Here is a 14,908-nt window from a genome sequence, read left to right as displayed (position 1 = left end):
TGGGTTTGATCCCTGGGTTGGTAAGAGCCCCTGGAGGAGGGCATGGCAACCCACTCCAGTATTCTTGCCTGGAGAATCCCCATGGACAGAGGAGCCTAGTGGGCTACAGTCCATGGGGTCACAAAGAGTTGGACACGACTGAGTGGCTGAGCACACACACAGCACACAAACAAGTGGAAGACATCCCTTGTGTGTGAATCACAAGACTCAATATTGTTAGGATGGTAGCACTCCCCAAGTTGATCTACAAAAACGCAATCCCTATGGAAATCCTAGGTGGCTTCTTTAGAGAAATTGACAAGCTGGCCCTAAATGTTACACAAAAATATGAGAAGCCCAAATAGATAAAACAATACTGAATAAGAATAAAGTTGGAAGAGTCATATTTCCCAGTTTCAGAACTTAGTGAAAAACTACCATAATCAAGGCAGCGTGGTACTGGCCTAAGAATAGACACACAGACTAAGGAATAAAATCGAAAGTCCAGGAATAAATCCATACTTATATGATAAACTGATTTTTTTACAAGGATGCTGTGGGACAATAAAAAAATAAATATTTGGCCTTTGTCCTCAGTTCCTGGCATAGAGCTCCTAACACTTTTGGAATTTATATTCTTTTGTATGCTACACTAACAGTTGGCTCCATGGAGAGGGGGCAGGGGAACCAGAAGGCTTCAGAATAGAGGCTGGCCACCAGAAGTTCAATCACCAGTGATCAGTGGTTTTAATCCATGGTGCCTATGTAATGAAGCTTCTACAACAACTTCCAAACCACGGCATTCCAAGAGCCTTTGGGTTGGTGAATCGACTGAAGTGCTAGAAGATGATGCACCAGAGAGGCTCACGAAGGCCCTGCAGCAGGTCCTCCCTCCCAGACCTTGCCCTGCGCTCCCCTTCCATACACACTGCTCCTGAGCTGCGTTCTGTAGAATAAGCAGGTAAAACTAAGTAAGTTTTTCTTGAATTCTGAGAGTCATTCTAGTGAATTATCAAAACTGAGGAGGGGTTGTAGGAACCTCCAAATCTCTAGCCATTCAGTCAGAAGGACAGGTGATCCCTGGAAGTTGAAACTGGCATCTGAAGTGAGGATGGTTTTGTGAGACTGAGTCCTTAACTAGTGGGGTCTGCACCCTGAGAGTGAGCAGCAGATTTGAAGTGAAACTGTAGGACACTCAGTTGGTGTCAGAGAACTGGAGAACTAAGTGCTGGTGTCAGAAGCAACATCAGAAAAAAAGACATCACAGTGAGTAAAGAGCAGTCTTTCAACAAGTGATGCTGGGACAGTTGGCTATCCTCAAAAGAATCAAGCTGTGTACCTACCTCACAGCACATACAAAAATTAACTCGAGATTGATTAAAGACCTAAATGTAAGTGTTAAAACTATAAAACTCTTAGAAAAAAATAAAGGTATAAATCTTCATTAACTTGGATTAAACAATAGTTTCTTATACATGATATCAAAACTACATTCAAAAAAAGAAACACATACACATTTTGGACTTCATGGAAATTTAAAATTTTGTGCTTCAATGGATATCATCAAGAAAATTAAAAAACCCACAGAATGGGGAAAATTTTGCAAATCATGTACCAGATATGGGTCTTATATCTAGAATAAAGAACTTTTACAACTTAACAATAAAAAGACTAATAATCTAATTTCTTAAATGGGCGAAGTATACAAACGGACATTTCTCCAAAGAAGATGTAAGAGGGATGCACAAAAGAAACATTCCCACATGCACAGGCCTACGTATTGACTCTACAGGTGATTCCCTAGGCTCCCAGTTCCATTATACCTTCCAGATTCATAGCTCCATCTGGTTTTCTACCTCTGGATGTTCTGAAGACTTAACACTGTCAAAAATTCAACTCATTATCTTCCTGGTTGTTGCTTCCTTTGACCTCAGCAACCACAGGAGTAAGTTGGAAAGGTTGCCATCATTTGCTCCTTTTCTCTCTCCCTTAAAACCTAATGCAATCTGTCATCAAATCTAAGTAATTTTGCTTCCTATCTCTCAGTCCCCACTGCTGCTTCCTTAGTTCAGACCCCAACCTCTCTACCATCCTAGAAGAACAGCACCCCAAGCAGTCTTGTGCCTCTGGTCAGACTTCCCGCCTTGTTCTCAGCTCTAGCCCAGTGCCCAGCAGTAGACCTGGCACAAAGCTGGCCAATCACCAAACATCAGTTGAATAAATGGCCAAACAAAATGGGGAAGGAAAATAGAATATTAGAAACTGTGATCTGACAGTAAAATAGGCTTGACATTAATATTCACCAAATTAATGGGACAAAATGTTAGAGATGAAAGATCAAATGCATAATGGAACCATAAATAGTAAGCAGCTTGAGTAATCATAAAGAAACAAATCATGTTGAACAAATATGAATTATGGTGAAAACTGCATCAGATATATTACACATTTGATATTTTAAATTATCTTTGTCATATTGTGTTATGAAAACATCCATGTAAAAGTGGGGCAAATTCATTTATCTGAACATTTCACAGTATGAAAGGAGACATAAATAATGGAAATGGCAAGAAATATGCAAAGGGAAAATTCCAGGAAATCACTGCCCGTCTGTGAACAAATCTGTCAAACCTATACAAGTCAAAGTTTTAAGACTGAAAGTTTTTATTCCTTTCATGTCGTTGCTCATGAAAGGGAGAACTCTTCGCCTCTCCCCCGTTTTCCATTTTTGGCCTGAGATTATGGGGCAAGACTTCTCTAAAATATGTAACTCGAATCAGTGTTGAGTTACAGAGAGATACTCACCCAAAACCTACAGCCACCCAGTAGTTTCGGACCCCCTGGTGGGGCCCCACCATAGGCAGAATGTCAGGAGAATAGGTGATGGGACCGTTGACGATCCTGATGATGTCAGCCTTTTTCAAGACTGGAACCAAGTCCATGGCAGCTTCAACGTGTTCCATGATTCGGTCTAGATCAGACTCAAAGAGCTCCTTTCCAAAACCTGAAAAGAAATGCCAGTGTTCGGACAGAAAAGTAGAAATATCGTGTGACATCCCTGATATGTGGAATCTAAAAAGAAGTGATACAAATGAACTTATTTACAAAACAGAGACAGACTCACAGACTTAGAGAGTGAACTTTAGGTTGCGGGGTGGGTCAGGGGGCCGGGGAAGGGATCATTAAGGAGTTTGGGATGTGCATGTACACACTGCCTTATTTAAAGTGGATAACCAACAAGGACCTAGTGTATAGCACAGGGAACTCTGCTCAATGTTACGTGGCCTCCTGGATGGGAAGGGAGCGTGGGGAAGAGTACACATGTATATGTATGTCTGAGTCCCTGTGCTGTCCACCTGAAGCTATCACAGTATTGTTTTCAGCTAGACTCCAGTACAAAATAAAAAGTTTAAAAAAAAGAAAAAAGAAATGTCATTGCGGTGAGGATACCACACCTGTCCTGACATGTGCTCCAAAGTGACTTAAATCCCTGAATCCAAGCTTGCATTTAAAGATGGTCTATAAGGAAGTTACTTTTCTTCTTTCTTTTTAAATTCTATGTTTGATATTTGATATCAGTAGATGAGTATTGTTATATTACCATATTATATACTGAGAATAATAGTTATTTCTTGAAACATTAAATCATGAAAGGTAACCTTTATAATAGAACATTTTATTTTATTCATATTAGCAGTTTCCAGTATTTAATCCAATCACAATTTTAAAAACCAACAATAATAACTTGGTTTGTCAAGAGAGATCTTTTATCCTTGAATTAACTATAAAATTCTGTTTCATCCTCTCAAGTAAGGGCAAATGGGAGTTTACAAAGTCATGTCAGGACACTGGGGATAAATGGAAAACCACTTTAAGATGCAGATGATGGACTCCAGACACCTTTTAACTCTCAGTAGGGAAGGAATGGCAAGGAGGCCTCATTCTTCAAGCCCTGTGCCACACACACATCAAGGACTAGAACACTGGGAAGAGTCAAGGTCTTGGGACACAGTCGTCTCCTCCGTTGTGAAAGGCACCATGACTGGGGGCAGGGCCACGGATGAGCTGCTAGAAGAATGCCTCCAGCGGTGCTGGCGGCGTTCCGCACAGCAGCCAGCCAGCCGCTTCTTGCTCCTCTGTGGACAATATGTCGGGTCAGGGAGGCCTGCAGATCATGCGGGTTAGACCCGAGCATGTGGGCACCCAGGGCCAGCCAACAATCTGGCTCTTCCTCCAACCAGAATTATTTAAATATTTCTTCAACATTTATGTGGCGGAGAGGCTGCCGGCACAGGGGAAGGACCTAGAGGTAGGCTCCCAGGTGGCAGCTCAGCCCTCCCTCTGGGATCGGAGCTACTCCCCTCAGGCCCAAGAGTGCAGAGCCCACTGTGCAAAGCCAAGCCCTTAACTGGCTGGCCTGACGTCTGTGGAAGGTGGTTTATCATGTGCAGTAACTGGGCAAAGATGTTCTTTGAAGACTAGGAGGGAGGGATTCATTCTGTAGCCCAAGCAGCTTATCAAAGTACAATTCCAGACAGCACTATTATCTGCATTTCTTCATACTCTCTATAATATTTTGTGCCAATGACATTTTAGCTCCGAAGAATTTATGCTTTTAAACTGTGGTGTTGGAGAAGACTCTTGAGAGTCCCTTGGACTGCAAGGAGATCCAACCAGTCCATTCTGAAGGAGATCAGCCCTGGATTTCTTTGGAAGGAATGATGCTAAAGCTGAAACTCCAGTACTTTGGCCACCTCATGTGAAGAGTTGACTCATTGGAAAAGACTCTGATGCTGGGAGGGATTGGGGGCAGGAGGAGAAGGGGACGACAGAGGATGAGATGGCTGGATGGCATCACTGACTCGATGGACATGAGTCTGAGTGAACTCCAGGAGTTGGTGATGGACAGGGAGGCCTGGTGTGCTGCGATTCATGGGGTCGCAAAGAGTCGGACACGACTGAGCGACTGAACTGAACTGAACTGATAGATTAAAACCCAAGATACCTGCTTAGGTGACCCAATCCTTCATCTGGCTTTGCAGAAAAGTTTCATGAAAAAATTAAAAAAAAAAAAAGTAAATAAATACAACAGGTTCTTTTCTCCCTTACAGAACTTGAAAGAGAAACTATGGTACCTCCTGAGTTAGCAAGGAGGCCTAAGCTTTTTCCACATCCATTTATGCAGCATGAGACAGCTTCAGTTCGCAGTTCAACCTATCCTGTTCTGCTGTAGATTTCAAGGCTTTCATTCTTAACAGGCTGCATGCCTATCTCTGATACCTGTTGTGTTACCAACTGACAAAGCACAAGAGGAGCTGTGTACAAATCTAAAAACTAAACCAAGTAAGCAGAGGAGCGAGAAGGAAGTGGGGAGGCAGGAGGTTGGTGTGGCCAGGTAAAAATTACCTGGGGCTTTCCAAAGCAGAGGGGAGAACTTTTTTTCAGCCTTTCTACAACCAACTCTCTTTCCTTACTTCCTGCTGTGATTGTTCAAAGGGATATGAGAACAGAATTTACCTCAAAGCCCTCACCTCCAATGTTCCAGGTTATCTATTTGATAGTCTAGTATCATGGTGTCATCTCATTCTACAAACAACCCAGATCAATGGGAAGGACAACATATATGCGTCTGACCTGCACACGCCTCTATCTGCGGAACCCACCTGGGGGGACTCCACTGGTGACCCATGAGTCCTGAACCTTCATTTTCTCCTGACTTTCATATGGACCAAACAAAAGCCCATCCCTTTCCTGTCGGAGGTAAAATGATCCTTCCAGGTCACGGAGCACCGGGAGTTCTCGCTTTAAAGCTTTCACTTCAGGGATGGTCGATGTGATAATATATTGATGTTGAACTGGAATGAGAGGATGTTCCAGTCCAATCATCTTACCTACTTCACGAGCCCAAAATCCTGAAATAAGAAAAAGTATTAGAAGATGTCACTTCACATAAAAATGTACCACAGATGCCATTGATATGGCTATTTCAATTAAAATAAAATATTTAGAAGAATTCAGTACTCATGGCAAAGTCTAAAGAACGTCATAACAACACCAATGAACTTATCCATGATACAGAGATAGACTCATTGGCATAAAGAACAGACTTGTGGATGCCAAGGAAGGGGAGGGACTGAAGGGGAGTTTGGGGTTAGTAGATGCAAACTGGTGTGTATAGGATGGATGAACAACAAGGTTTTAGTGTATAACACAGGGAACTATATTCAATAACCTGTGGTAAACCATAATGGAAAAGAATACGAAAAAGAGTATATGTGTGTATATACATATATAACTGAATCACTTTGCTGTACAGAATTAATTAGCCCAACTTTGAAATTCAACTATTCTTCCTTAAAATTAATTTTTAAGAAATGAATGTCCATAACAACTTTACACTTTTTGTCATTGCAAAACTGAATGGGGGAAGAGAAGACAATATTTTATACCACCCCAGAGTTCTGAAGAATCTAAGGGAACTCCATTCCTGAAAAAGTATTTTGCCTATAAGCAAAGGTATGGGGGAAAAAATTCTTTGAAGGAAAAAATAAACAACCCAAATAAATAAAATGTCACAAATATTAAAAAGACAGTAATGGACTGACCTTACTTGTATAACAGGGAGGTCAGGCAATGAAAGAGACCCCGTGTAGCTGTGATCAGCAGAATAATATGCATAATAAAACCCTGCTAGTCAGCCCTCTATCCCCCAGACTCTCCTCTCTTCAACTCCTGGAAGCCTAAAATTCTACAAATACAGAATTGTTCTGTCAACTTAAAATTTGAAAATGTATATACTTTGGGAAAGATAACAACTTAAGTTCTCTGTTATATTAAAAGTTTAGTTTGGATATGTTTGTAAGACCCTTTATTGCAAAGGCAGAAGGCATCTTGAGCAGGAGGGAGGTAGTGCCCCAGCAAAGGGGAGCGGGCCCATAGGTAAGTGAGCATTCTCACAACCTGCTTCTCCCTTCACAGTGTGCATGGGAACATTGTGCACTAATATTACTAATATTAGTAACTAATATTACTTTTTTCTAATTGCAAAAGACAGAACCAGATAAGTTGTGGCGGAAAGGACCCTTGATTCTCTCCCCTCCTCAGTGACTCTTCAGTCTACAGATGTGGAGCTAAAGTCCAAAATGATAAGGAGACATGCCCAAGCTCATACTGGGAGACTCTGGAGTGGTCACATCTTATTGGTTTTCTGGCTACAGAAAGACTATTCTAAAAATCTGAGACATATTCAACTGAATAAAGGTATTTTAGAACCTAAAATGACAAAAGCAATTATTTGTCAGGGATACAGGGCCACCTGACCCACCAATGATTTACTGAGGGGATGGTGGGTCCTGTTTGCTTGTTTCATAATAATGTTGAATGATCATTCTAATGATTAGGGAATCTTCCCCAAGTTATTTCTTTAGAGGTTGCATTCTCTGAACTTTTAACTATTTCTGGGTGTTGTTGTTGGTTATCTTTTTGGTGGGGGCAACCTGGTAAGGAGTCCTGAAGTCTCTGTCACTATGAAGTTCAGAGCCAGACACAAATTATCAATCGAATATGAAAACCCTGATGTTGTTCTCTTATGGGACATCCAAACATCACTCTTGGATTCTCTTGTTTTGTTTTAGCCTGACAGCTAAGCTGGTCATACTTGGATAACAGAAATGGGTGTCCATTTGCAAACCAAAAATCTTACCTGGGGGCATTAGAGCTGCCTGCTGGTCTTTGAATAATTTAAAGATTTAATTTATTCTTGTTAATAGAAAGATGTAGATTATCAATATCAAGACTTTGCAGGATAATATAGTAAAGCCACATGTTCTAGTTATATGCACTGGAGCAGTTTTAAAATATAAAAAGCCAAAATATTTAGCCTAGCATTTCAAACCACTGCAGTAATTAATAAGCTCATTTCAATTAAAAACAAAAATTAAAGAAAATAAATTCTGTCCTACTCAAACATATTTACAAATTTCTGAACCTAATTGTTTGCTTGTTAATATACTTCATCATTAAAATAAAGTGGAAGTGTATGTATAAGCATCATATAACTATCTTACTCCAAATCCCATAGCAAGCCCTACACTGTCTTCCCCTACACTGTGGTGATGTTTGTTGGCATTCTCTTCCTCTATATGTCAATCAAGTTAACCTAAATCTTGCCAGGATTACACGTTAACCCTTGCTAGATCACCCACTGACCAAGTTCAAAGGGAAGAGAAACAAGTGTGGAGGAATCTTCTATAATCTACCATTATCATCGGAAAAACATAGAAGAGTCAATAAAAATGATCATTAGAAATGGCTTCCATTTTAAAAATGCAGTGATTAATAGAAACGGAGTTTAAATGAACAGTACAGGTTTGTGGACAAGTTTACTTCTAGTAGATGGTTTATACAGTGACATTCTCTGAGGCAAAGCCTGGACAAAATTAAGCACTTCTTTTTGGCTGAATACTGGACTTCATGTTGGCATGACCCAGTCACATTTCTGATTTACCATGTTAGGAAAATTCTGAAGTAAAATTTACAGTGTTAACTTGGGCTTAATGAGTAGATTGGAAATGAGGTCAAGAGAAACATTCATCATCAGGCATCACAGCAAATAGCTCCTGCCCTTGCCTTTGAGCTGCTCTGGAGCTCAGGTTGGATCCCCAAGGATCTGAACAAAGCTGTGTTCAGAGCAACGTTAAAGGCAGGTTAGCCTATTGCACACCAAGAGGTCAGCAGGGTGAGAAACAGTTCCTCAGCTCTGCTTGCTCAACAAAAAGCTTCCCACATTCCCTCTTCTGAAGGAACAAGATATACAGGAAACACTGATATAACAGTGTTTCTCAAAAGATATTTACAGTCCATCTGATACGACAGTATAGTACTACCTGGAGCCTTGTTTAAAATACAGCTTCCCAGCCAGACCACCTGGGAAACTTCTCATGGTGACTCTTATGTACCTAGCTTGAAAACCAAGCTCTGTGGGAAGTCAGGTTACCAGCAGAATGTATGCTGAATGACCACAGAGCAACTGAAAGGAGCGGGGAAATCTTAAGGCGGGTACCAAGAAGCTATACACCCAATGCTAGTGTTTCCCAGACCAGGGCATAGGTCTTCCAGGAAATAATTATAGTAATCAAAATTATTATCATTATTCTACTGAATTTGTTTAGTGCTTTCTATGTGGTTTAGTGGCTAAGTTGTGTCCAACTCTTTGCGCCCCCATGGACTATAGCCTGTCAGGCTCCTTTGTCCATGGGATTTCCCCAGGCAAGAATACTGGAGTGGGTTGCCATTTCCTTCTCCAGGGAATCTTCCCCATCCAGGGATGGAACCTGGGTCTCCTGCATTGCAGGCAGATTCTTTACCAACTAAGCCACTAGGGAAGTCTCTTATCTGGGTACTTCGCATTATTAGCTCATTTACTGATCATAACAACTTGTTGAGATGGCAATTAGTGTTCTTGCCTGGAGAATTCCATGGACAGAGGAGCTTGCCAGGTTACAGTCCATGGGGTCTCAAACAGTCAGACATGACTAACACTTTCACACACATCTGTTTTACAAATGGGCAATTTTCCCAGGTCACACAGCTGGCAATAATGTGTCTCTGGTCAAGAGAGCCCCACTGCCCTGGACAGTGCTGGAGATACATCAGCAAACTGAAAAATTTTTGCTTTTAGACTTCCCTTTTCATGGTATCCTGAAGACTTGGCAGCCTCCCATGGTCATGGTGCAGTTGAGTAACTAATAGCGGCCTTTACATCTTTTACATTTTGGTTCTATTTCCAATCTATATCCCAGTGATGTTAATTAGGTTTCAGAGCTGCCAGAAGGCTAGCTCTGAAATTTATGAGACATCTTGGTCTCACCAAATAACTCTGGGAAACATTCCATCAGACACACATTCTAAATCATGTCAGTACAATGCCTTCTGCAGATGGTTGCTTTTATTCATAAAATCAATCATTGCTAGCTTGAAGAACAGAAGAGGGTATATCCAAAACTTCACCCCCAATTGCTAAGGCTTACATTTAGGGGAACCTCCATACTTTAGAAAGGTGTTTTTAAAAAAACAGACTCCTCCATACCTTCCACAGACTACTAATATGTGATAAGTTAGATTTTCTCCAATAATGTTTACCAACAGAAGAAAAGATGGAGAAGAAAAGGGGGGAAAAAAAAAGATATGGGGCTGAGATGTGATCTGAATGGCATAAAGAACTGAGAATTGAGACAACACAGTTCTTTGTATGGCTTTCCAGGAGGCTCAGTGGTAAAGAATCTGCCTGCTAATGCATGAGAATCAAGGAGATGCAAGAGAAGCAGATTCAATCCCCGGGTCGGGAAGAGTCTCTGGAGAAGAAAACGGCAACCCACTCCAGTATTCTTGCCTGGGAAATCCCATGGACAGAGGAGCCTGGTGCCCTGCAGTCCAAGGGGTCGCAAAGAGTCAGACACGACTGACCAACCAAGTGCACAAGCACACAGTTCTTCATATAACTGTGAACAAGGAGCTACCTGGAGTTATCAAGACCTGAGGATGGAACTCAGATGTGGCTGAGTTAAAGGCATCAGGAGCAAAGGCATTCAGAAGCAGGACATCTGAAGAACAGTTTTTTCTGATGCTGCTCTGGGATTTGGTTTTTGAGGCCAGCACCAGAAATATTTCTCCAGGACCTCCTGCTCTTGTTCTCCTCTGCCCAGGCCACCCCACAGGATTGCACAGCTGCACAGAATACCTCATTTGGTAACCAATGTCCTAGACTTAGGTCAGATCTCTTTGGAAATTATTCTTTCTCTTCAATGATTCCTTATTCCTCACAAATTGTGCTTTAGAAAAAAGAAATATTATGATGGCAATGAATTGTATGAATAAATATTTATCCATTTTAGGAAAATAAGAGATAAATGTGTTAAATTAAGGTCTTCTATGTTATTTCTCAAAACAGTTAAGAGCATGTGGCTGCCTGAACCATTGTGTAAGAAAAATCATGGGGTTTGTCCAAGTCTCTCTGAAATGAGTTCAGTGATCAATGAGCAATGTCTGTCACAGGTGCTGGATAAGAAGTCAGAGAATGTCTGTTTAGTATTTACTATCACTATGAAAACTGTCAAATGTTTTTAGAGGCTGAATTCATGAGACCATAAAGAAAGTTGCAAGATGACAAAGAATTTTTGCTACTTGGAAAAAGAGAACGAACAGTTTTATTGCCTTAGATCTTCTGGCAGAATTTAGACCAGGTGTGCCCAAGGACAGTGATGGGGGGCGGGGGAGGGTTGGAGATTTCCTTGGGGGCGGGGCAAGTGAAGTTCAAAAACAAAGCAATGCTTTTGCTTTTATTTTTTAGGCAAGTCATCTTACATTATTTAGAATTTCAAATGATGGCAAAGAATGAGATTTTTATGCTTTACAAATGGGAGCATGGATTGGAAAGAGTCAGAAATACTAACATAAACTCTTAAATATTGAAGACATTACTTTTTCCAGGGTCACTAAAAATGTTTTGTTAAAAAAATAACATCAAACAGAAGATACAATCTAAAGGAAAGAATCCTAAGAGTACTTGCTTCTGGCATGTTCTCATGGCATATAATCTGATCTGATAAATAATAAAGGTTGTTTTCACTTTGTAAATATAAGCAATGACTCAAAGAGCAGACCATGAGAAAATCAACAGCTGCCTCATGCTTATTTTAGGTTTTAAATTAACCATTATGTACCATAGGTAAATATAAATTATTATCCCAGGTTAGACTGCACAAGCAGTTTCATTTGCACAATAATTTATTTTTAGTGTGTTATTTGAAAATTACTTCATAGGCGAAGGACCTGATAGAAAGTATGTTAACTCAAGAATCCAAAGACCCAGGTTCAAGTCCTGGTTTTGACACAACTGTCATTTTGCCAATTAGCATAATTGTCACTTTGCAATAAACATAAACTTCTTGGACTTTGATCTTCACAAATGGAAGATGAGTGAGTTGTTAGATTATCTCAAATATCCCTTTTGGCTTCAACATTCTGAGTCTAAATTGTAACAGAGCATACTAAAGAAAAGATTATGCAATACATTTAATGAGTTAAAAGTTTTTTGAATAGAGTCAAGTAATCAAAATGGATGAGAAAGGATACAAATGATCAAATTTGCTCTAAAAATCAAAAAGACAATGCTCATGAATTTGAACATTAGAATTTGGTTATTATTGTAAAGAAGGCAAAAATTTAGGAAGGAAAAAGAAGCATAGTTTGGCAAAATATGACCCGGAACAGAATAAGATGGAAAACCAGCTTCTTATGGATAACCAAGGGCAGCATCATATCTCACATATGAAGAACAAGGTGATGGAGGGAGAGATTTGTAGCTCAGAAACAGACAAAATGTTCAACATGAGAGCATCACAGTGTTTCATAACAATGTTTAGAGTATAAAACATTACTTTATAGCTAAATATCTTATTTCTTTGCCACTTGAAAAAAAACAAAAACCCACTATTGGAAAAGATGCTTACCTGCAGCATTCACAATTCTATTTGCTCTCATAGATCCATGTGGTGTTTCAACATCCCATGTTCCATCTGACCTTGGTTTCAAAGAAGTCACTGGGGCAGGATATTTTAAAAGGGCACCATATTTCCTAGCCCCAGCCGCCAGGGCCATAGTTAGAGAGTACGGATCAATGTGACCATCTCCAGGATTATACAGTCCAGCTAAAATCTAAATGGATCATACAAGAGTCAATATTCAAATGAATTTATATATATATACTCACTCACTATCCTGCCAGCAAATACTTAGTAAAGCTTAACTTTAAAAATGCATCATGGCATCAGATTGCTCCATCTTCTCTTTATTTTCCTTGTCCAAGGTCAGACCTAGGTAGGAATCACATTTAGAGCCAAGTAAACAAGCTATTTGAAAGAAGTTTGCAATTGTCTCCAACATTCATTCTTGCCTCCCCTAGAAAGCAATGGAAGACAAATGTTTTTTTAGACACATAACCACTAAGAACAAAGAGTGTCCAATAGCTGGCAGCCATTCGTTCCAGCTGGTAACTGAAACTGTTACAAAATTCTGGTCAATGAAATGCAAATGAAAGTATCACAGTCACATGAATCATTTTTAAAAAACAACTGGCATATGCCTCTTGTCCCTTCTTTGTCCCTTCCTCCACCCTGCTGCCTGTGAGGCAGACATGATGGTTGGTGCTCTAGCTGCCATCCTGGAATAAGAACAAAAGAGCCACACCCTACGAATGGCAGGGCAATGATTTAGAAGGCAACTGGGTCCCTGAAGCCTTCATGGAGAAGAGTCACCATTCAAGCCCTGGACTACCTAAATAAAAGAGAAATAAACACCTATCTTGTCTAAGCATTATTATTTTGGTTTCTGACATCTGTAGTCAAATCTAATACTAATTGATCAGTTATTTATATTTAATTATTTAATATTATTAATAAATTCACATGTTAAATATATAACTGGTATCGGGGAAATGTGTACTTGATTAAATCATTCAACAACTTGTTCTTAAATACCTACTTTGTGCTGGGGCTTGAGATACTGAGGGAGAAACAAAGAAGAATCCAGCTCAGATGAAACAAGGAGGGAGCAGTGAAATATATACTTAGTTCTCACCTATTCAACAAAAATCTATTAAGCACCAAGTATGGGCAAGAGGCTTTCGTCAATTTTTTTTTTCCTGCATCTATTGAGATGATCATGTGTTTTTTATCCTTTATTCTATTTATCCAAAGTTACATTGGTTGATTTTTCAGATGTTAAAACTAACCCGGCATAAGGGATAAATTCCACTTGGTCATGCTAAAGAATCTTTTTTTTATAAGTTGCTGAATTCAATTGGCTAGTATTTTGTTGAGGATTTTTACATCAGTATTCGTAAGAGATACAGGTCTTTCTTTTCTCATGACATCTTTGTCTAGTTTTGGTATACATTCTGGCCTCATAGACTAAGTTGGAAAGGGTTCACTTCTCTTCTATTTTTGGAAGACTTTGTGAAGAATTGTAGTAATTCTTCTTTAATGTCTGGGCCCAGTGAAGCCATCTGGGGCCCAGCTTTCCTTTGTGGGAAGTTTTGATTACTAATCCAATCTCTGGTTACAGGTTTAGTGCAAGAGAATTTTTATTTCAATGGCATTTGTATTATTGTAAACTTCTAAATATCACTTGTCTTCCCTGGTTAGTCAGATGGTAAAGAAACTGCCTACAATGCAGGTCAGGAAGAACCGCTGGAGAAGGGAATGGCAGTCCACTCCAGCATTCTTGCTTGGAGAATTCCATAGACAGAGGAGCCTGGTGGGCTCCAGTCCATGGAGTTGCAGAGTCAGACAAGACTGAGTGACTAACACACACACACACACACACACACACACACACACACACACATCACACTGGTCTTTTATAATGGATATGTCCTTATGCAGTGATCCTCTATCTATTTGATTTGGAACCCTGCCCATATGCAGAGAATACTCTTCCCACATATTCCCACTGCCTAATTTTCTTGAGAAAAATCTGTGATGGTGAGGACTTGCAGCAAAGCACCCCAAGATTGACATATAAACAGAATATGCTTCCTAGTAGAGGTGGCAGAATGTTAATGCATACGATGCGATGCAACACCAAACTGCCATCGCACTGGAATCACACAAAACTATAGACAAGGGAGTGCAGCAGCCTGTAAAGACTCCCAGAGGCAAACAACCCCAGCTCCCAGATCAAAGCCATGAACTCTCTTGGATCAGAGACACTGCCGGACTTACCAGGGAGAAACACAAGCCTCTGCTTCCCTGAACAGCCCTGCCTGATACCCTGAGGTAGTAGGTATAAAGGAGTCAGAGAGCCTAGGTGCAAATCTCTGCTCCAACTTTCTAACTGGATGGTCTTGAGCCCACTATGTGAACCACGCTGC

At 40.3% G+C, this 14,908-nt stretch overlaps 1 protein-coding gene across 2 annotated transcripts in view; it reads right to left on the bottom strand.

Moving 5' to 3' along the window:
* Positions 1-14,908, bottom strand: part of DMGDH (dimethylglycine dehydrogenase) — a 74,538-nt gene that overhangs the window by 47,010 nt on the left and 12,620 nt on the right. For both annotated transcript variants that reach the window (XM_010834596.1, XM_010834597.1), the window contains exons 5-7: positions 12,489-12,693; positions 5,643-5,891; positions 2,785-2,983 (exon numbers count right to left, since the gene is read on the bottom strand). In XM_010834596.1, the coding sequence (XP_010832898.1) occupies positions 2,785-2,983; positions 5,643-5,891; positions 12,489-12,693 (653 nt within the window). The remainder of the gene's footprint in view (positions 1-2,784; positions 2,984-5,642; positions 5,892-12,488; positions 12,694-14,908) is intronic.

Source organism: Bison bison, unplaced genomic scaffold, assembly GCF_000754665.1.
Source record: "Bison bison bison isolate TAMUID 2011002044 unplaced genomic scaffold, Bison_UMD1.0 scf7180017864034, whole genome shotgun sequence".
Taxonomy (NCBI): Eukaryota; Metazoa; Chordata; class Mammalia; order Artiodactyla; family Bovidae; genus Bison; species Bison bison.
This window is presented reverse-complemented; position numbering and strand designations above follow the sequence as displayed.